This window comes from Heterodontus francisci, chromosome 9 (genome assembly GCF_036365525.1).
Source record: "Heterodontus francisci isolate sHetFra1 chromosome 9, sHetFra1.hap1, whole genome shotgun sequence".
In the NCBI taxonomy this organism is placed as follows: Eukaryota; Metazoa; Chordata; class Chondrichthyes; order Heterodontiformes; family Heterodontidae; genus Heterodontus; species Heterodontus francisci.
The window spans coordinates 85,240,259-85,263,878 of record NC_090379.1 but is presented as its reverse complement, the minus strand read 5'-3'; the positions used below and the strand labels follow the sequence as shown (position 1 = coordinate 85,263,878).

The window sequence follows — 23,620 nt, the reverse complement described above, 5'->3', positions numbered from 1 at the left end:
AAATAAAGTAAACACAAAAAAAATAAAGAAGAAAAAACAACTAAAAATAAAAGTAAAATGGGGGCCCCGCCTTGCTCTGAAATGATTGAACTCAATGTTCAGTCCGGCAGGCTGTAGTGTGCCTAATCGGTAAATGAGATGCTGTGCCTCGAGCTTGCGTTGATGTTCACTGGAACACTGCAGCAATCCCAGGATTGGGATTGAGAGGTAGGCAGTGGCGTAGTGGTATTATCACTGGACTAGTAACCCAGAGACCCAGAGTATTTCTCTGGGGACATGGGTTCGAATAACACCACAGCAGAAGGTGGAATTTGAATTTAATTAAATCTGGAATTAAAAGCTAGTCTAATGATGGCCATGAAACCATTGTCGATTGTTGTAAAAACCCATCTGGTTCACCAATGTCCTTTAGGGAAGGAAATCTGCTGTCCTGACCTGGTCTGGCCTACATGTGACTCCAGACCCACAGCAATGTGGTTTCATGGCCATCATTAGACTAGCTTTTAATTTAACATCGACTCGGGACCCCATGAAGTCTCATGGCATCAGGTCAAACATGGACCTGAGGCCGGACTGGAACCAATGTCCTTGGGGGTGCTTTTGCTAACGCTGTTGGGGAGGGTTTAAACTAATGTGGCAGGGGGATGGGAACCAAATGAGGAGGTCAGTGGACAGTAAGGAGGTAGTAACTAAAGCCTGTAAGGAACTAGATAATGAAGTCAGCGTGACTAAGGGGAAGAGGAGGCAGGGAGCAGATGATGAACGCAAAGGGACTGGTGGTCTGAGGTGCATTTGTTTTAATGCAAGAAGTGTAGTAGGTAAGGCAGATGAACTTAGGGCTTGGATTAGTACCTGGGAGTATGATGTTATTGCTATTACTGAGACTTGGTTGAGGGAAGGGCATGATTGGCAATTAAATATCCCAGGATATCGATGCTTCAGGCGGGATAGAGAGGGAGATAAAAGGGGTGGAGGAGTTGCATTACTGGTCAAAGAGGATATCACAGCTGTGCTGAAGGAGGGCACTATGGAGGACTCGAGCAGTGAGGCAATATGGGTAGAACTCAGAAATAGGAAGGGTGCGGTAACAATGTTGGGGCTGTACTACAGGCCTCCCAACAGCGAGCGTGAGATAGAGGTACAAATATGTAAACAGATTATGGAAAGATGTAGGAGCAACAGGATAGGTGATAGGAGATTTTAATTTTCCCAACATTGACTGGGATTCACTTAGTGTTAGAGGTCTAGATGGAGCAGAATTTGTAAGGAGCATCCAGGAGGGTTTTCTAGAGCAGTATCTAAATAGTCCAACTCGGGAAGGGGCAATACTGGACCTGGTGTTGGGGAATGAGCCCGGCCAGGTGGTTGAAGTTTCAGTAGGGGACTACTTTGGGAATAGTGATCACAATTCCATAAGTTTTAGAATAGTCATGGACAAAGACGAGAGTGGTCCTAAAGGAAGAGTGCTAAATTGGGGGAAGGCCAACTATACCAAAATTCGGCAGGAGCTGGGGAATGTAGATTGGGAGCAGCTGTTTGAAGGTAAATCCACATTTGATATGTGGGAGGCTTTTAAAGAGAGGTTGATTAGCGTGCAGGAGAGACATCTTCCTGTGAAAATGAGGGATAGAAATGGCAAGATTAGGGAACCATGGATGACAGGTGAAATTGTGAGACTAACGAAGAGGAAAAAGGAAGCATGCATAAGGTCTAGGAGGCTGAAGAAAGACGAAGCTTTGAAAGAATATCGGGAATGTAGGACCAATCTGAAACGAGGAATTAAGAGGGCTAAAAGGGGTCATGAAATATCTTTAGCAAACAGGGTTAAGGAAAATCCCAAAGCCTTTTATTCATATATAAGGAGCAAGAGGGTAACTAGAGAAAGGATTGACCCACTCAAGGACAAAGGAGGAAAGTTATGCGTGGAGTCAGAGAAAATGGGTGAGATTCTAAACGAGTACTTTGCATCAGTATTCACCGAGGAGAGGGACATGAAAATGTTGAGGTTAGGGATAGATGTTTGATTACTCTAGGTCAAGTCGGCATAAGGAGGGAGGAAGTGTTGGGTATTCTAAAAGGTCTTAAGGTGGACAAGTCCCCAGGGCCAGATGGGATCTATCCCAGGTTACTGTGGGAAGCGATAGAGGAAATAGCTGGGGCCTTAAACACGGGTGAGGTCCCGGAGGACTGGAGAATTGCTAATGTTGCCCCCTTGTTTAAGAAGGGTAGCAGGGATAATCCAGGTAATTATAGACCGGAGAGCCTGACGTCAGTGGTAGGGAAGCTGCTGGAGAAGATACTGAGGGATAGGATCTATACCCATTTGGAAGAAAATGGGCTTATCAGTGATAGGCAACATGTTTTTGTGCAAGGAAGGTCATGTCTTACCAACTTAATAGAATTCTTTGAGGAAGTGACAAAGTTGATTGATGAGGGAAGGGCTGTAGATGTCATATACATGGACTTCAGTAAGGCGTTTGATAAGGTTCCCCATGGTAGGCTGATGGAGAAAGTGAAGTCGCATGGGGTCCAGGGTGTACTAGCTAGATGGATAAAGAACTGGCTGGGCAACAGGAGACAGAGAGTAGCAGTGGAAGGGAGTTTCTCAAAATGGAGACGTGTGACCAGTGGTGTTCCACAGGGATCGGTGCTGGGACCACTGTTGTTTGTGATATACATAAATGATTTGGAGGAAAGTATAGGTGGTCTGATTAGCAAGTTTGCAGACGACACTAAGATTGGTGGAGTAGCAGATAGTGAAGGGGACTGTCAGAGAATACAGCAGAATATAGATAGATTGGAGAGTTGGGCAGAGAAATGGCAGATGGAGTTCAATCAGGGCAAATGCGAGGTGATGCATTTTGGAAGATCCAATTCAAGAGTGAACTATACAGTAAATGGAAAAGTCCTGGGGAAAATTGATGCACAGAGAGATTTGGGTGTTCAGGTCCATTGTTCCCTGAAGGTGGCAACGCAGGTCAATAGAGTGGTCAAGAAGGCATATGGCATGTTTTCCTTCATCGGTCGGGGTATTGAATACAAGGGTTGGCAGGTCATGTTACAGTTGTATCAGACTTTGGTTCGGCCACATTTGGAACACTGCGTGCAGTTCTGGTCGCCACATTACCAAAAGGATGTAGATGCTTTGGAGAGGGTGCAGAGGAGGTTCACCAGGATGTTGCCTGGTATGGAGGGCGCTAGCTATGAAGAGAGGTTGAGTAGATTAGGATTATTTTCATTAGAAAGACGGAGGTTGAGGGGGGACCTGATTGAGGTGCACAAAATCATGAGAGGTATAGACAGGGTGGATAGCAAGAAGCTTTTTCCCAGAGTGGGGGATTCAGTTACTAGGGGTCACGAGTTCAAAGTGAGAGGGGAAAAGTTTAGGGGGGATATGCGTGGAAAGTTCTTTACGCAGAGGGTGGTGGGTGCCTGGAATGCGTTGCCAGCGGAGGTGGTAGACGCGGGCACGATAGCGTCTTTTAAGATGTATCTAGACAGATACATGAATGGGCAGGAAGCAAAGAGATACAGACCCTTAGAAAATAGGCGACATGTTTAGATAGAGGATCTGGATCGGCGCAGGCTTGGAGGGCCGAAGGGCCTGTTCCTGTGCTGTAATTTTCTTTGTTCTTTGTTCTTTAAGGTAACCTCCTACTGATTACCACCTACCACCCTCCCTCAGCTGATGACTCAGTACTCCTCCATGTTGAACAGCACTTGGAGGAAGCACTGAAGGTGGCAACGGCACAAAACGTACTCTGGGTGGGGGACTTCAATGTCCATCACCAAGAGTGGCTCGGTAGCACCACTACTGACCGAGCTAGCCGAGTCCTAAAGGACATAGCTGCTAGACTGGGTCTGCGGCAGGTGGTGGAGGAACCAACACGAGGGAAAAACATACTTGACCTCGTCCTCACCAATCTGCCTGCCGCAGATGCTTCTGTCCATGACAGTATTGGTAGGAGTGACCACCGCACCGTACTTGTGGAGACGAAGTCCCGCCTTCACATTGAGGATACCGTCCATCGTGTTGTGTGGCACTATCACCATGCTAAATGGGATAGATTTCGAACAAATCTAGCAATACAAAACTGGGCATCCGTGAGGCGCTGTGGGCCATCAGCAGCAGCAGAATTGTACTCAACCACAATCTGTAACCTCATGGCCCGGCATATCCCCCACTCTACCATTACATTCAAGCCAGGAGACCAACCCTGGTTCAATAAAGAGTGCAGGAGGGCTTGCCAGGAGCAGCACCAGGCATACCTCAAAATGAGGGGTCAACCTGGTGAAGCTAGAACCCAGGACTACTTGCATGCCAAACTGCGTAAGCAGCATGCGATAGACAGAGCTAAGTGATCCCATAACCAACGAATCAGATCTAAGCTTTGCAGTCCTCCCACATCCAGCCGTGAATGGTGGTGGACAATTAAACAACTAGGTGGCTCCACAAATATCCCCACCCTCAATGATGGGGGAGCCCAGCACATCAGTGCGAAAGATAAGGATGAAGCATTTGCAACAATCTTCAGCCAGAAGCGCCGAGTTGATGATCCATCTCGACCTCCTCCTGAAGTCCCCAGCATCACAGATGCCAGACTTCAGCCAATTCGATTCACTCCGCGTGATATCAAGAAACGACTGAAGGCACTGGATACTGCAAAAGCTATGGGCTCTGACAATATTCCGGCAATAGTACTGAAGACCTGTACTCCAGAACTTGCCGCGCCCCTAGCCAAGCTGTTCCAATACAGCTACAACACTGGCATCTACCCTGCAATGTGGAAAATTGCCCAGGTATGTCCTGTACACAAAAAGCAGGACATCCAACCCGGCCAATTACCGCCCCATCAGTCTACTCTCAATCATCAGTAAAGTGATGGAAGGTGTCATCAACAGTGCCATCAAGCGGCACTTGCTTAGCAATAACCTGCTCAGTGATGCACAGTTTGGGTCCCGCCAGGGCCACTCAGCTCCTGACCTCATTACAGCATTGGTTCAAACATGGACAAAAGAGCTGAGCTCAAGAGGCGAGGTGAGAGTGACTGCGCTTGACATCAAGGCAGCATTTGACCGAGTATGGCATCAAGGAGCTCTCGCAAAACTGAGGTCAATGGGAATCAGGGGGAAAACCCTCTGCTGGCTGGAGTCATACCTAGCGCAAAGGAAGATGGTTGTGGTTGTTGGAGGTCAATCATCTGAGCTCCAGGACATCACTGCAGGAGTTCCTCAGGGTAGTGTCCGAGGTCCAACCATCTTCAGCTGCTTCATCAATGACCTTCCTTCAATCATAAGGTCAGAAGTGGGGATGTTCGCTGATGATTGCACAATGTTCAACACCATTCGTGACTCCTCAGATACTGAAGCAGTCCATGCAGAAATGCAGCAAGACCTGGACAATATCCAGGCTTGGGCTGATAAATGGCAAGTAACATTCGCGCCACACAAGTGCCAGGCAATGACCATCTCCAACAAAAGAGAATATCACCATCTCCCCATGACATTCAACAGCATTACCATCGCTGAATCCCCTGCTATCAACATCCTAGGGGCTACCATTGACCAGAAACTGAACTGGAGTAGCCATATAAATACTGTGGCTACAAGAGCAGGTCAGAGGCTAGGAATCCTGAGGTGGGTAACTCACCTGCTGACTCCCCAAAGCCTGTCCACCATCTACAAGGCACAAGTCAGGAGTGTGATGGAATACTCTCCACTTGCCTGGATGGGTGCAGCTCCAACAACACTCAAGAAGCTCGACACCATCCAGGACAAAGCAGCCCGCTTGATTAGCACACCATCTACAAACATTCACTCCCTCCACCACCGACGCACAGTCGCAGCAGTGTGTACCATCTACAAGATGCACTGCAGCAATGCGCCAAGGCTCCTTAGACAGCACCTTCCAAACCAGCGACCTCTACCAACTAGAAGGACAAGGGCAGCAAATACATGGGAACAGCACCACCTGCAGGTTCCCCTCCAAGTCACACAGCATCCTGACTTGGAACTACATCACCGTTCCTTCACTGTTGCTGGGTCAAAATCCTGGAACTCCCTTCCTAACAGCACTGTGGGTCTACCTACCCCAAATGGACTGCAGCAGTTCAAGAAGGCAGCTCACCACCACCTTCTCAAGGGCAATTAGGGATGGACAATAAATGCTGGCCCGGCCAGTGACATCCACATCCCATGAATGAATAAAAAAAAACAGAGATGCGAGCATGAGAGCAGGGGGGAGTGTTGAAATGGCCAGCAACCGGAAGCTCAGGGTCATGCTTTCGGACTGAGCAGAGGTGTTCCGCAAAGCAGTCACTCAGTCTGCATTTGGGGACTAGGGGATGGTTGCGGTGGGGTGGGGGGGAGGTGGGGTCAGGATTTGTTTGGAGGAAAGAGCTTCCTGGTTCTTGGAACTTCTCACAGACTGAGCAATGGTGGGGGCAAGGGGCCCAGCATTTTCCACTGAGCTGGGAAACAGCAGCAACATGTGGGAGCTGTCAGTAAAGGGTTGAATAAGTTAAAAAAGGATCCGAGCTAAATGGGATTACAAGGGAGAGTGCCTGCATTGGCACAGAAACTAGGGGCTGAATGGCCTTCTCCTGTTCCATAATTTCTATCATTCTATGAAAATTTTCCTTTTACAAGAGAATAGTTTGCACAAGAAATAGGTGCAGGATTAGGCCATTCAGCCCTTTGGGCCTACTCCACTTCGGAATGTTAGGGCTGAGCTGAGTTTAGCACAATCTGCTCTGCGTAAAGTCCCCCAAATACAGAGCTCACTGCACTTTGTACATTCTCTCGGTTTGGTTCAGGTTGGTCTGCGCTGGACAATTTTAACGTGTGAATTCCAAATACAGATCGGCACTGACGTTGGCTTCCAGTTGTCACCCTTCCAACTGTGCCCCACCACGAGTCCAATGAGATAGAAGACAGAAAGGACCTATTTAGCGGTATTGAACGGAGAACCTGACCACACCTTAAGCAATGCAGAGGAATTCTGGCTGTACTTTCAGGGTGAATATCAGTAATTTGTAAGCTTTTTATTTACAGATAGGTTATCAGGGTGTTACACCTATTAAGTTACATCTAGACTATCAGTGAGTTATTGTGTTAATGTTGGTTATGGAGGAAATCCGATTGTTATTGATATCACTATCAGTTACTGACTGGTGGAATCAAAGTTCCTCCCACCTTTGGTTTGCCCTCTGTAAATTGCTCCCTGACCTTCAATTTCCCCTCATCCCTGTCCTCAGTTTCCCTTCTTCACCTGCTCACAGGTGGCCTCCTGGTTCTGGGAACTTCTTGCACTACAGCTGCTAGTGCCAAATAACAAACAAAGAAACTCAACTACAGGGGATCCAATAGCCCCTCCTATGACCATCGGTACCTAGAAGGATAGGAGCAGAAAGTGCCTGGGAACACTATTGCCTCCAAGTCATATTCTTGTAACTTGGACTTTATATCACTGGTTTTTCATTGTCACTGGGTCAAAATCCTGGAATTCCCTACCTAACAATACATGGACTATAGCAGTTCAAGAAGGAGGCCCACAACAACCTTCTCAGAGGTAACTATAGATGGGCAATAATTGTTGGCGTTGCCAGCAACACCCACATCCTGAGAATGAAGAGAATGCAATAACACTTGCAAATGTCAGATGATCAAAACTCCAAGAATGCTTCCAGCCAAAGTTGGCAACCATATTACAAAAGTAAATCGTGCAAATGCTGGTAATCTGAAATAGAAAATGCTGGAAAATACTCAGCCGGTGCGGCAGCATCTGTGGAGAGGGAAACAGTTAACGTTTCAGATCAATAACCTTTCATCATCGGGTTGGCAATCTGATGTCAGGGTGTCAGATAAAGGATGGGGGAGGTGGATGCTGATTTCTGGAATTGCTAGCATTTTTACAGAATGGAGTGTTAAATTATAGATCCTTACCCACATGGATTAAAAGTTTTCATTACAATTACTAGCATTCTAAATGGAATGATCAGAGTCACCATGTACTATCAAGTAAAATAACTATTCAAACTCTTTTGGGTTTTTTTTCAAGCAGGTAGTTCTTTGACTTTAAAATAATTCACATTTAAAACTACATTTTAAAATAATCTGATTCCTTAGACATGTTTCCAGTACGGAAAGGAAGACTAAAGCCAACCTCACCTTCATTTAACTTACAATGATGTTTATATAAATTTCACACACCCTTGATGGATCACACATGCAGGATAAACTATTTGATACTCACAGGTAGTTTGCAAGGTTGTGCTCTTGTAAAGTATGTATCTCGAAACCATGTGGTATAGTGTCAAAGTAATCATTCCCAATTCCACAAATAAAGCATTTGGTCTGGGATTCAATAAAAGAACAATTCATTTATTGAAACAACTATTTGAATCATTGCCTTAGCTCCTTTCCAACATTAATAATGCCTAGTATTTCTTCAGTTTTTGGGGAAACTACAATTTTTTGGTGGAATATAACACATCTGTATAATACCAGTTCTTGTATCAATACTGAGTTAATGTAAGAACATGAAAAATACTGAGCAAATCTACCAGTGCCCATGAAACTGCTACCTTTAGCACAGGAGAGATGAAATTGTTGGGCTTCGGGAAACAGAAACCTGTGATGTTTATGAAATCTTGCTCCTAAATAACACTGAGTTTGGAATCTTTAGCTTAGAAATAGCACCAAGAAAATGGGAACCAATATCAATTTTAAATGACAAATGTAAGATATTATTTATAAAATAAACACACCTCCATGTCTTCTCGCACTTGCTCCTGTTGGTCTCTCAGCTCACCAAAAGCATCAATAATCAAACCTAAGTAGCAGAAAGTGATAGCGTGAGCAATATTGAGCAGCTTACAATTTCCATTACACTGCTCCTAAAGTCTCATTCACACACAAACTTGCTGGTACACAAACAATACTTCATGGCCAAAATAAAACAAAAGATTTTCTTAACCTTAATGCCCATAGTCTGATACAGAATCTTTTTTGCTTAAAGCTTTGCACTTTTGAACTGTGATTTTATACCTTCTGCGCCTGTACTAGAGTTTATCTTTTTCAGTATCTAATACCAACGTCGTAAAATTGAGTAGGAGGAGGGGGGTGCCATTCTTGACACCTTCCTGCCCACCACTGCAAATTTATGAGGTAGCAGTGCTGGCAAGAAACGGCCCGCCCACCTCAGGCAAAGCCAAGCCCTTAAGTGGCCAATTAACTACGACATTAAGGGCCTCCTCCCGCCGCTGCTGGTATTTTACCAGCAGCCGGCAGGCGAATGAGGTCCCCCAGGAGGCTGCCAAGTAAAACCTGGCAGCCTCCTTATGGGCTTTTGGGCCCCTCCTGATCGGGCACTCACAGCCTAACTTCCCCCACTACACAACACTCCCCCCATCCCCCACCCCCAACTTACCCCCTTTGCCTCGCCAGGGCTTGGCTGTCCCCGACGAGGCTCCACAAAATTACCCTCATCCCAGGGCCGCCGTCCCTCTTGCTGCTGTGGCTAGGTGTAGTCCCAGCAGTGGCCGCTGCTCCCGGTGGTGCTGCTGGCCCACTGATTGGCCAACACCTCTTAGAGGCGGGACATCCTGTCTCAGAGAGGTGGAAGTCCTGCCCTAAGCCTATTAAGGACCTGGGAGGTGTAAAATTGTGGCGTGGCTCCCCAGTCTGGCAGAGGCGGGCTCGCCCTCTACTTTTTGGCCAGTGGGCGAGGCTTTCAGCCTAATGTAAAACTCTGGCCCAAGTGTGGTGTAACCAAGGAAGTATCTAGTGGATACTGGAAGGTAAAAGTAAAAATACGTGGGAGAATCCTGTTGGTACTCAGCATGTTTCTCAGAAATTCAACAATGAAGAGTGAAAAACACTAAATCTTTTGGATGAAAGGATTTATTAAATTAAATTCTACCTCAAGATTTCCTTATGGTAAGAAAACATACCCTGAATAATGGCTAGTAGGATGACAATGACAAAAAAGAAGAATGTGATGTCAAAGATAATTCGATACATTTCAGAAGGATCACCAGCGGGGTCTTCAATTTCATCTCCAATGCCACCTCCAGCTCTGACACCCACATACATGTGGAACAAGTAGCACTGAAAATAAAAGAAGACAATACGTTCAATATTGTCAGAGACAGACAGTACCGTCAGAGATTGAAATGTGTTTCAAAGGCAGGAAGCATTGAATCGTGACTGTAAGGTGAGTCATTCGTCGTTGAATCAGTACTGCAGCTACAAGATTCAAAGTATTTTGTTAACTAGTTAGTTGATGTTGGCTGGCATGCTAAATTAGCTTCACTTTTTTGGGGTTGGAGATGCGGGAAATCAACAAGTGATCCTACCCTAATTGTTATTCAGTGACCTGCTGAATACTGAGCATGTATATGTGGATAGGATCAAGCTTGGCTGTGAAGCCCCACATGATTAAAGGCATGCTGACACTCATTGCCTAGGTTACAAATGAGGTATCAGCATATAGGTCAGAGGTAACGGAAGGCTGCCAGTGGCTTTGGGTCTATACCCCAACATAAGGAACTGCATTCTGGAGGTGGCAAGGGGAGCAAACTGATAAATATATTCAACAATACAGTCGCAATGTTCAAGTTCCAATGATTAACAGAACTATAGATAGCTCCCTTATGTTACTCAGCATGGATTGTAGAAATCATAATACAGTGGACTGAAAATAGATATTTAAAAACAAGCAGAACTCAAGAAGTCAACATGAAGGAATACAGAAATACAGAATACAAATTATGCTTCAACAACAATTATTTGGACTTTTAACATTGTAAAACGTCCCAAGGCGCTTCACAAAATTTGACACCGAGCCACATAAGGAGACATTAGGGCTGAACACCAAAAACTTAGTCAAAGAGGTAGGTTGTAAGGAGTGTCTTAAAGGAGGATAATGTGATAAAGAGGCGGATAGGTTGAGGAGGGAATTTCAGATCTTAGGACCTAGTCAGCTGAAGGCATGGTCGCCAAAGGTGGAGTGATTAAAATCAGGGATGTTCAAGAGGACAGAATTGGAGGAGCACAGATATTTTTGAGGGTTGTAAGGGCAGGAGGAGATTACAGAGATAGGAAGGGGCGAGGCCATGGAGGGGCTTGTAAGGAAGGATGAGAATTTTAAAATCGGGGTGTTACTTAACTGGAGCCAATGTAGGTCAGCATGCAAAGAGGTGGTAGATGAATGGGACTTGGTGCGAGTTAAGACACGGGCAGCAGAGTTTTGGATGATTTCAAGTTTAACGAGGTTAGAATGTGGGAAACCAGCCAAGAGTGCATTGGAATAGTCAAGTCTAGAGGTAATAAAGATATAGATGAGGACTTCAGCAGCAGAAGAGCTGTAGCATGGGCAGAGTCAGGCGATATTATGGAGATGGAAATACCTGGTCTTAGTGACAGCACAGATATATGGGCAAATATAACACTAAGGTTGCAAACAGTCTGGTTCAGCCTCATACAGTTGCCAGGGAGAGGGATGGAGTCCGTGGCTGGGAATGGAGTTTGTGGCAGGGACCCATAAAAATGGCTTCAGACTTCCCAATATTTAGTTGGAGGAAATTTCTGCTTAGCCAGTACATGGGTGTTCGACATGCAGTCTGACAATTTACAGAGAGTAGAGGGATCGAAAGAGGTGGTGGTGAGGTAGAACTTGGTGATATTAGCATACATGCGGAAACTAACACAGTGGTTTTGGATGATGTTGCTGAGGGCCAGCATGTAGATCAGAAACAGGAGGCAGGGCCAAGGATAGATTCATGGGGAACACCAGAGCTAACAGGATGGGAGCAGCAAGAGAAGCCACTGCAGCTGTTTTTCTGGCTACAACTGGATAGATAAGAATGGAACCAGGCGACTGCAGTCCCACCAAGCTGCAGAAGCACTGGAAGAGGATGGTGCGGTCACCCGTATCAAAAGGCTGCAGGCAGGTCAGGAAGGACAAGAAGGGATAGTTTACCTTTGGCACAGTCATGGGTGACTTTGATGAGAGCCGTTTCAGTACTGTGGCGCGGTGAAAACCTCTTTGGAGGGATTCAAACATAGAGTCCTGGGAAAGATGGGCACGGATTTGGGACATGACAATAGTTTCAAGGACTTTGGATCAGGAAGGGAGGTTCAAGATGGGGCAGTAGTTTGCAAAGACAGTGAGGTCAAGGGTTGTTTTTTTTGAGATGAGGGATGATAACAGCAGATTTGAAGGGAAGAGGAACAGAATCTGAACCATTAACGATATCAGCTAACATAGGAGTCAGAAAGAAATGTTGGATGGTCAGCAGTTTAGTGGGAATAGGATCAAGAGAGCAGGAAGTGGGTCCCATGGGCAAGATGAGCTTGGCTTGAGGGGAGATAGGACGCAAACTGGAGAAAGATACAAGTTCAGGCCAGGACAGGGGAACCTTAGAGGAAATTTGGCCAGGTGCATTAGGAGAAGGAGGGAAGTGACAGAGGAAGCTGATTGGATGGTATTGATATTCATGAGCTCCTTGTGCTTTTTGGTGGTGAGGGTGGAGGACGCATGGAAGAGGGGTTTAGGAAGAAAGTTTGCAGTAAAAAAAAGAAGCTGAGGGTTATCTTTGCATTCCAGGATGATTCTGGAATAGCAAGCAGATTTGTCAGATGAGAGCAGGACCCAATAGTGCTTTGTGTGGCCCAGTCAGATCTGGTGGTGAATGACTAAACCTGTTATCCACCACATCCATTCAAGCCTTGGACATAAGGGAGCAGAGATGAGGGTAGTACCAGGGGGAATGACCAGGATGGGAGAGAGTAATGGTTTTAATGGGGTCCAGGGCATCAAAGATGGATTAGGGTGTGGTTAAGAAGATCAGCAGCTGCAAAAATGTCATGGTGAATAGAGCGTCAAAGGCTAGACAGTTGGGATTTTGAAAGTGCAGTTATAAGTGAATTAGAAGAGTTTTTTTTTGTCAGAGGCAGACACAGAAGGAAGTAGGGTTTGTGGGGTAAGGGGTTATGGGTGGAGAGTAATACAAGAACGTGATCAGAGATGACTGTATCTGTTTTACACAATGGGAATAGCGAGGCCACATGAGATGGCAAGGTCAACGGGTTGGCCACGAATGAATATGGGTTTGGCAGCTTATATGTAGGCAGAGATTAAGAGAGGATAGGAGGACAGTGAAGTCAGGGAAAGACAGCATGATAAATTCAAATAGAGGTTAAAATCACCTAGGAGGAGAAGCCACTCAATGAAGAGGCTGAAGGAGGAAAGCACTGATTCACTGGTAGAGTCCACAGGGTCAGCACTATGAAGGATGAATTGGGCAGGAGGGACATTGACAAGATTAGACCCCAGCAGGCACACTGGGCAGGGAGATTGATGAGACAACAGGATGGGACAGTTGGAATCACTGCTCATAATGCGGCAGCAAATAGTGCCTTGATGGGCTCTTCAGAAGATGCCAAGACAGAGATAGAGGGAATTTATAAGCTTATCTAAAAGAGAGTCAAGCTTGGGACAGCAGCAGGAGAGCAGGAAGGTCCAGGAATGCTGAATAGTTGGTTTAGAGATTTGTGAAGGCGTACCCGATAGGGGAGAAATAAAAGGAGGCATGACAACAGAAGAAAGGTGTCTAGGTGGGGTAAGGAAACAAGAAGTTAAAAAGGGAAAGAAAAAAATGGAAATAGAAGGTGATGGGCTCGGGTCCGGAGCAGCAGCTAAAATGTGCATGCAACCGGACACAGGGAAACTCAAGTTATAGAGCAATTATAGACCCATGACTCAATCGGAAGCACTCTTGCCTCTAAGTCAGAAGGTTGTGGGTTCAAGTCCCACTCTAGGTCTTGAGCACAAAGCCCAGAGATGACACTCCAGTGCAGTACTGATGGAGTGCTGCCTTTAGGATGAGACTGAAGCCCCATCTGCCCTCTCAGGTGGGCACAATGGATCCTATGGCACTATCTTGAAGAAGAGCAAGGGAGTCATCCCCAGTGTCCTGGCCAATAATTATACCTCCATCAATCATCATCACAAAAACAGATTATGTGGTCATTGTCACATTGCTGTTTGTGAGAGCTTGCTATGTGCAAATTGGCTGCCCCATTTCCTACATTACAACGGACTACACTTCAAAAGTACTTCACTGCCTGTAAAGTGGAGGTGGTGGTGTAGTGGTAATGTCACTGGACTAGTATTCCAGAGGACCAGGCTAGTGCTCTGGGAACATGGGTTTAAATCCCACCATGGCAGATGGTGACATTTGAATTCAATTAATAAATCTGAAATTAAAAAGCTATACTAATGATGACCATGAAACCATTGGTGATTGTGGTAAAAACTCATCTGGTTCACTAATGTCCTTTAGGGAAGGAAATCTGCTGTCCTTACCTGGTCTGGCCTACATGTGACTCCAGACCCACAGTAATGTGGTTGACTCTTAAATGCCCTCTGAAATGGCCTAGCAAGTCACTCAGTTCAAGGGCAATTAGGGATGGACAATAAATGCTGGCCTAGCCAGTGACATCCACATCCCATAAAAAAGTGCTTTGGGACGTTCTGTGGTTATGAAAGGTGCTATATAAATGCAAGTCTTTCTTTTTATAGAGGACTCTGATACATGAAATAGGTAAAGATGTTCTTTATAACTCAAGAATGAATTAGGAATTTATAGCTGCTTGAGGGAAATTTTTATGAAGCAAACTCTATTATGTGCTCAAGGTGCAATATGCCAACCTAAGTGTCACAAATGAGTGAACTTATGTCTGTGACATTTTGTTCTTGTGATAGTGGTTTAACATTTCTGGGATTTGAAGTATCCTGGAATTGGATTTCTGTAGCATTTTCACCACACCCATGGAGTGAATGTCCATTACACAGGGTTAATAAATAAATACCGTCATCATATCATCACATTTCATGTCTGGTTCATCTTCATCCTCGCTCTTGTTGTAGAATTTGCGGAAGAAATTAAAAGCAACCACTGTGTATAGGTATACGACAACGGCCAGAAGGCCAACAGTCAGCACCAGCTGCACAAGGTAAGAAACAAAGTTTTCATGTGAGGCAATGCCAATTAAAGGACATTCACTTAATTAATTCTCTCAAGGTACTTAACTGAATCAAAAGGAAAGACATAACATAATAAGGCAGAACTTAAAATATAAATACATGGGAACATTTAAATTGTAGCTCACGTTTACTCAGGCAAGTTGTTTTTTAAATGTACCTGTACAGTGGCAGACTCAGTGGTCTATTTAAGGATTGATGGTTAGGCTGAATGTCGAACATGTTTTCTTGAAAGCAGCTGTCCCACCATCAACGGTGTTCACAGCAGCTCATTGTGCAAATGGGAGATTTAAACAGGCATTAAGCCCCTTAATTGTATATGCAAAAGACCTTAATCCTGTTTCAGGCACAGGGCCTGGATGCCTCTTTTTTCTGCCTTTACCGATATGGCAGGTGATACACTTCCGGTGCTTAATGATTATGTGTGCTCTGTCTACCAGATTAGATGCTTAGATGCACATTTTGCACCTCAAAAAATGGACACAGCACCATCAAATTTTTAGGCCTTGACCTTGTCAGTATTGAAAGAAGGGATTTGAGAGATGTGTGTATACAGTTATACAAAATATGTAATGGCATGACAAAGGTAAATCTGGATTATTAGTTTAAATTAAATTGTGAAAGTAGGACACTAGGCTCTAGCCCCAATCTTCCAATCCTCCTTTTCAGCAGGGTGGTTCCAGAGGACTGGAGGATTACAAATAGAGTCATAGAGTTATACAGCACAGAAACAGGCCCTTCAGTCCACCGAGTCCGCGCCGGCCATCAAGCCTATCTATTCTAATCCCATTTTCCAGCACTTGGCCCGTAGCCTTGTATGCTATGGTGTTTCAAGTGCTCATCTAAATACTTCTTAAATGTTGTGAGGGTTCCTGCCTCTACCAACCCTTCAGGCAGATTCCAACCACCCTATGGGTAAATTTTTTTTCCTCTCAAATCCCCTCTAAACCTCCTGCCCCTACCTTAAATCTATGCCCCCTGGTTATTGACACCTCCGTGAAGGGAAAACGTTTCTTCCTATCTATCCTATCTATGCCCCTCATAATTTTGTACACCTCAAACAGGTCCCCCCTCACCCTTCTCTGTTCTAAGGAAAACAACCCTAGCCTATCCAGTCTCTCTTCATAGCTGAAATGCTCCAGCTCAGGCAACATCCTGGTGAATCTCCTCTGTACCCTCTCCAGTGCAATCACATCCTTGCTATAGTGTGGCGACCAGAACTGTACACAGTACTCCAGCTGTGGCCTAACTAGCATTTTATACAGCTCCATCATAACCTCCCTGCTCTTATATTCTATGCCTCAGCTAATAAAGGCAAATATCTCATATGCCTTCCTAACCACCTTATCTACCTATGCTGCTGCCTTCAGTGATCTATGGACAAGTACACGAAGATCCCTCTGACCCTCTGTACTTCCTAGGACCCTACCATCCATTGTATATTCCCTTGCCTTGTTAGTCCTCCCAAAATGCATCACCTCACACTTCTCAGGATTAAATTCCATTTGCCACTGCTCTGCCCATCTTATCAGCCCATCTATGTCGTCCTGTAATCTAAGGCTAGCCTCCTCACTATTTACGACACCACCAATTTTCATGTCATCTGTGAACTTACTGATCATACCTCCTATACTCACATTCAAATCATTAATGTACAGTACAAACAGCAAGGATCCCACTACCGATCCCTAAGGTACACCACTGGTCACAGGCTTCCAATCGCAAAAACAACCCTCGACCATCACCCTCTGCCTCCTGCCACGAAACCAATTTTGGATCCAATTTGCCAAATTGCCCTGGATCCCATGGGCTCTTACCTTCTTGACCAATCTCTCATGCGGGACCTTATCAAAAGTCTTACTGAAGTCCATGCAGACTACATCAACTGCTTTACCCTCCTCTCCACACCTAGTCACCTCCTCAAAAAATTCAATCAAATTTGTTAGACATGATCTCCCCCTGACAAAGCCATGCTGACTATCCTTGATTAATCCATGCCTCTCCAAGTGGAGATTAATCCTGTCTCTCAGAATTTTTTCCAATAGTTTCCCTACCACTGATGTTAGACTCACTGGCCTGTAATTACCTGGTTTATCCCTATTAACCTTCTTGAATAATGGTACCACATTCGCTGTCCTCCAGTCCTCTGGCACTTCTCCTGTGGCCAGAGAGGATTTGAAAATTTGTGTCCCTGCAATCTCCTCCCTTCCCTCACATAGCAGCCTGGGATACATCTCATCCTGGCCTGGGGATTTATCTACTTTTAAGCCCGCTAAAATCACTAATACCTCCTCCCTTTCAATGCCAATTTGTTCAAGTATATCACAATCCCTCTCCCTGATCTCTACACCTACATTGTCCTTCTCCATAGTGAACACAGATGAAAAGTAATCATTTAAAACCTCACCTACGTCCTCTGGCTCCACACACAGATTGCCATTTTGTTCCTTAATGGGCCCTACTCTTTCCCTGGTTATCCTCTTGCTCTTAATATACTTATAAAACGCCTTGGGATTTTCCTTTATGTTGCCCGCCAGTGTTTTTTCATGTCCCCTCTTTGCTCTCCTAATTACTTTTTTTTAAGTACCCCCCTACACTTTTATACACCTCTAGGCCCTCTGCTGTTTTCAGCACTCTGAATCTGCCATAAGCCTCCTTTTCTGTCCTTATCCAATCCTCTATATCCCTTGACATCCAGGGTTCCCTGGACTTATTGGTCCTATCCTTCACCTTTACGGGAACATGTTGGCCCTGAACTCTCACTATTTCCTTTTTGAATGACACCCACTGGTTTGATGTAGACTTTCCTACAAGTAGCTGCTCCCAGTCCACCTTAGCCAGATCCTGTTTTATCATATTGAAATCGGCCTTCCCCCAATTCAGTACCTTTATTTCTGGTCCCTCTTTGTCCTTTTCCATAACTAACTTAAATCTTACAGAGTTATGGTCACTATCCCCGAAATGCTCCCCCACTGACACTTCTACTACTTGTCTGGCTTTGTTCCCAAAGTTTAGGTCCTACAGGTCAGTCAGGCTAACATCAGCATCGACCTGTTAAAGGCAAATTGTGTTTGTGCTTTGATGAAGTAACAGAGAGGATACTGTGGTTGATGTTGTGTCTTTGGACTTTCAAAGTGCCACATCAAAGATATTAGCAAAATTGAAGCCCATTGGATTAAAGGGACAGTGGCAGCAAGGATACAGAATTGACTAAGGAACAGAAATCAGACAGTAGTGAATATTTGCTTTTCAGACTGGAGGGAAATAGACAGTGTGCCAGTATTGGGACCACTGCTCTGGTCTTGGGTATACAGAACCCAATTTCAAAGTTGGCAGATGGCACAAAACTCAAAAAAGTAGTGTACAGTGGTAAGCATAGTAGCAGACTTTCGGATGACATAGATTGGTGAAGTGAGCAGTTAAATGCTAGATAAAAGTTAATGCAGAGAAGTGATGCATTTTGCAAGGAAGAATGAAGAGAGGCAATAGAAATGAAATGATACAATTTTAAAGGGAGTGCGGGAACAGAGAGATTGGGGGTTTACGTATAGAAATCTTTAATGATGACAGGACAAGTTGATAAGGCTGCAAAAAAAAAAAGTATATTTTGTTCTTGGCTTTATAAATAGAGACAGAAGAGTAAAAAAACAAGGAAGTTATGCTAAATCTTTATTAATCATTGGTTAGGCCCTAGTTGGAGTATTGTGTTCAATTCTGAGCACCACACTTTTAGAAGGATGTCAAGGCTTTGGAGAGGGTGAAAAGGAGATTTACTAGAATGGTACCAAGGTTGAGGAACTTCAGTTACGTGGAGAGAAGGGAGAACTGGGATTGTTCTTCTTAGAGTAGATAAAGTTAAGGGGAGATTTAATAGAGGTGTTCAAAATCATTAAGAGTTTTTAAAGAGTAAATAAGGATAAACCGTTTCCAGGGCCAGAAGCATTGGCAACTGGCACAATGGGCCAAATGGCCTCCTTCTATGCTGGTAGTTTCTACAACCACCAGGTTCAAACTTTGGTAAATTTAAGCTGCATATCAGGAAGTTCTTCATGCAAAGAATGATAAAAATATGGAATGGACTTCCAGATAGAGTAGTGGAGGTGAATACACTCAAATAATTTATGTAAAAATTAGATTCTACAATAGGTGAGAGTCTATAGTCTTTCCGCATGGATGAATGAAGTTGGATTGAATACCTTCCTCATCCGTAACGACCTTGCGGTTTGGGACAAATCAGGTTTTATGTTTTCCAGTTCTCACCTGCTTGCCATTGTGAGTTACAGATGATAGAATGGTACGAAGTGTCTTAAATCCCATTGCAATATCCAACAAGTGGGCAGCAAAGAAAAAGTTGTTGTAGTGACCCAAAATGGACATGGTTGTGTACCAAGCCAGGTACAAGAATGACTGCAAATAGAAATTATGAACTTAAGTATTAGTTGCATTAGAAACTATTAACAAACAGTAGATTCCTGGAATTAAAATGTTTCAATTTAGTTTAAAAGAAAAAGATCCTGCAACTTTGATACAAGACAGGAATAGCTATTTAATAAAATATGGATATTGTGAAAGATATGATGTTATATTTTAACTCTTGGGCAGTTGTCAATGAGATGACTCAGTTCTTTGGGTTACGGTTGTATTATCTTATCAAATGCATGGAACACCTAATGTCATTCCCCAAAATGGTCAGAACTTTGTTCTAGTCACTCCAATGCTGCAAATGGGTCAAACTTTGATGTTCGGGTCCTCAACTGGCTGAAAGAAACTAGCAAAAAAAGCAAAATACTGTAAATGCTCGAAATCTGAAATAAAAACAGAAAATGTTGGAAATGCTCAGCAGGTCAGGCAGCACCTGTTGAGAGAGAAACAAAATTAGTATTTCAGGTTGATGACCTTTCATTATAAATGGAAAAAGTAAATGACAATAGGGATGACAGTGCAAGGTAAAAGGGGATGGTAATGGGATAACTAAAGAAACAAAAAAAAACTTTTGTCATTTAATCTCTTCTCCCTTCCACCGTATCACAGACCTTCCCTTTTGTTCTTACTGCCTTCCCTCTTTCCCTGCCTTTGTATTTACTTAAAACCCATTACATTTCAAACTTTTACCAGTTCTGTTGAAGCGTCATCAATCTGAAATATTAACTTTGTCTCTCTCCCCATGGATGCTGCTGAGTATTTACAACAATTTCTGTTTTTATGAAAGAAACTAGCATTTGGAACTGCATTTCAACCAAGCAAAAGGCCAAGTTTTAATGCCTCAGAACTACAATTGTCACAAAAGGCACACAAGAATAGGAATGTTTATCACTTACCCCAATAAGAAAAAATGTAAAGTGAAATTTATGATATAAAAGTTAGAATACAGAATAAAATGTATAATAAAGCTCAAGGTGTGGGAGAAAAGAGGTAAGGTAGGATAGAAAAGTGAAAGAGCAGAAACTTTAGAATTCTAATGTTTTAAAGTGTACATTTTATTAGCATCACCTAAATGTTACAGTAATTAAGCTATTCCTGTCATTACCATACTGTAATAGTGGGTTTTCTGCACTATCCTGTTAGCTGAATTTTTTTTAAGAAACAAAATTGACCATTACAGAATATACTGGGAGAATCCAACCCTGACGATCTAAGTGCTGCCAATTTTACATTTTAAATAGGAAATTGTTGGACAAAAAACAGAGCAGTAATATTGATGTTAAACACATTTATGCAGTAAAGGGAAATCAAATAGATCCTTATTCCCAGACTTGCACATAACAGCTTGATTTTAAGTGGAAAAGTTCAGCATATATATAAAAAAAAAAGGACACTTAAAGTCAGATGAGTGATTGCATTTAATAGGACTTACATTGTCAGTGAACACAACTCCAAGCTTCCAGATATGGTATTTTAAATCAATGGAACTTAACCTACAAAAACAAACACTGTTTTTAATGTGCAAAAGCTTTTTTATTTCAATTTTCCTCCTTAATTTTCTTTCAGGGAAAGAATTTTCTTTCTTCAAGGGGTGTCCAGAAGGTGCTGGGGATAGCCCCACGAGTGCTGGCATCTCTCTGGCCCCTCACACATGTAGCTATTCTTGATCATCAATTCATAATAGTAAATGTTATCTATACTGTTACTGAGATAAATTTTCTATTTAGGACATTTGGCACAAAGCTTCATGCAATGGACGCGCATATCAGGAAATCAACCATGGAAGTCAGCACAACCACACAAGGTTTTCTGTCTATTAAAATTAATGCCTAGTGTTAATTCATCAGTACTGCTGGTTGGAGGCTGCCTGGGAACAGGAAAAGAAGAGAGCATTCCTCAGTCTTGATGTTACACTGGGCTGGATATTGCTGTGAAAATAACAATGAGACTAATAGCGCTCACTGCTATTTATGCACAAATCAGACAGTAACTTCAGGCAAGTGTACATGCACAGCTAAATGGAAAAATCTAGAAACTGCTGTTTGAGATGCGACACTCCTCCATAAGCTGAGCAAAAATAGCACCTCACCATCTGGTTTCCGATTCAAATGTATTGAACTGTGTGAAGTTCCTGTCCTTATGTTGCGGATACGGACTAAACACCACGAAAAGTTAAGGCTTTTTCAGTCTGTATCCTTTTAATGGTGTGGTTAGTCTTAGTTATTGCCAAATAACTTCTCTGACACTGAAAATTATCTTTTGTAAGTGTGGAGTCCCATTCCCTCAGCTTTTAATAATTGTTGGATATTTTAAAAAAAATTAACTAACTTTTTTTTTACTTTTTCTTTCTGCCTCTTTTACCTGTCTTCTTATCTCAATTCAATATTTCTCTCCTCTTTATAGAATCATTGAAAGATTACAGCACAAAAGAAGGCCGTTTGTCCCATCGAGTCCATGCTGGCTCTCTGAATGAGTAGTTTAGTTAGTCCCACTCCACTATCCTTTCCCCATAGCCCTGCAAATGTTTTCTCTTCAGGTGCTTATCCAATTGCCTTTTGAAAGGGCGGCACAGTGGCGCAGTGGTTAGCACCGCAGCCTCACAGCTCCAGCGACCCAGGTTCAATTCTGGGTACTGCCTGTGTGGAGTTTGCAAGTTCTCCCTGTGTCTGCGTGGGTTTCCTCCGGGTGCTCCGGTTTCCTCCCACAAGCCAAAAGACTTGCAAGTTGATAGGTAAATTGGCCATTATAAATTTCCCCTAGTATAGATTGGGGAATATAGGGACAGGTGAGGATATGGTAGGAATATAGGATTAGTATAAATGGGTCGTTAATGGTCGGCACAGACTCGGTGGGTCGAAGGGCCTGTTTCAGTGCTGTATCGCTCAAAAAAAAAAGTCATGATTGAATATGCCTCCACCACACTGTCAGGCAGCACATTCCAGATTGTAACCACTTGCTGCATTGGAAAAAAGTTCCTCATATCTCCTTTGGTTCTTTTGCCAATCATCTTAAATCTGTGTTGCCTGATTCTTGACCCTTGGCCAAAGGGTACAATTTCTCTATTTACTCTGTCTGGAACCCTCATGATTTTGAACATCTCTATCAAATCTCCTCTCAACCTTCTCTAAGGAGAGCAACTCATCTCAACTTCTCCAATCTATCCATGTAACTGAAGGCCCTGATCCCTAGAACCATTCTCATAAATCTTCTCTGCACCCTCTCCAAAGCCTTCCCAAAGTGCAGTGCCCAGAATTGGAACAATACTCCAGTTGCGGCTGAACCAATGTTTTATGACGGGTCATCATAACTTCCGTGTTTTGGTACTCCATGCCTCTATTTATAAAGCCCGGGATCCAATATGCTTTTTATTTTATTTTAATTTGTTTCCTGTACATGACTTGACATTGAATTCACTATTCTAACTTACACTTCTTGGTTCAGACTCTGCGCTGCTCATTGACAATTCTTCAGTCTGATTGCAGTTGCTTGTCCTGTTCACACAAGTCCCAAATGTTTGTACATCCAGCTGATAATGATTTGTCATGCAAAACTCCATGGAAAGTCTATGAGCAAGTGCAAGACTAGCTTTGGCACTCACAGCAAAATCTGTCCCATAGTGTTTAATCCCCGGTTGCCTAGACCCAACAGTCGCACATAGTAACAAGGGACAATTCAGACACACTAGTTAGTGTACTTCACTTTAAAATGTATTATGGAATAATTTAGTAAAATATATTCTTCTTTTACATGACTGTGTTTAGTACAGACAAACCAGAATGCTGCACTGAAAATAAGGTATGCTAAGTCCTCGCTACATTTGCCACATTTGTATAGTTTTGAAAGTTATTTGAAAAATTAATTGAGACAAATGGCATATTTATTCTGTGTATTGTCACTTTTCAGACTACCTCTCTATGAGAAGGAGCTAACAATAGGGGCAAATATCACTTACCAGGATACCAGTGTTGCTTCTTGCTCTGGGGCCTTTTCAATGGGACTAAAATCTAAAGCACTCCTGTCCACACCCAAGAGCTCAGCAATGCGTTCTACTCCATAAAGATCTCCATATTTATTAATGACCTAATAGAAAATAAAGGACATACAGCTGTACTCAAACAAGCTCGGGACAAATTCAACAAACGTAAATAA

At 43.5% G+C, this 23,620-nt stretch overlaps 1 protein-coding gene across 1 annotated transcript in view; it reads right to left on the bottom strand.

Moving 5' to 3' along the window:
* ryr3 (ryanodine receptor 3) overlaps positions 1-23,620 on the bottom strand; it is a 423,842-nt gene that overhangs the window by 7,825 nt on the left and 392,397 nt on the right. Inside the window, exons 97-103 of the mRNA XM_068038163.1 lie at positions 23,424-23,551; positions 20,904-20,964; positions 19,310-19,456; positions 14,878-15,012; positions 9,954-10,110; positions 8,769-8,833; positions 8,255-8,355 (exon numbers count right to left, since the gene is read on the bottom strand). Of these exons, the coding sequence (XP_067894264.1) occupies positions 8,255-8,355; positions 8,769-8,833; positions 9,954-10,110; positions 14,878-15,012; positions 19,310-19,456; positions 20,904-20,964; positions 23,424-23,551 (794 nt within the window). The remainder of the gene's footprint in view (positions 1-8,254; positions 8,356-8,768; positions 8,834-9,953; positions 10,111-14,877; positions 15,013-19,309; positions 19,457-20,903; positions 20,965-23,423; positions 23,552-23,620) is intronic.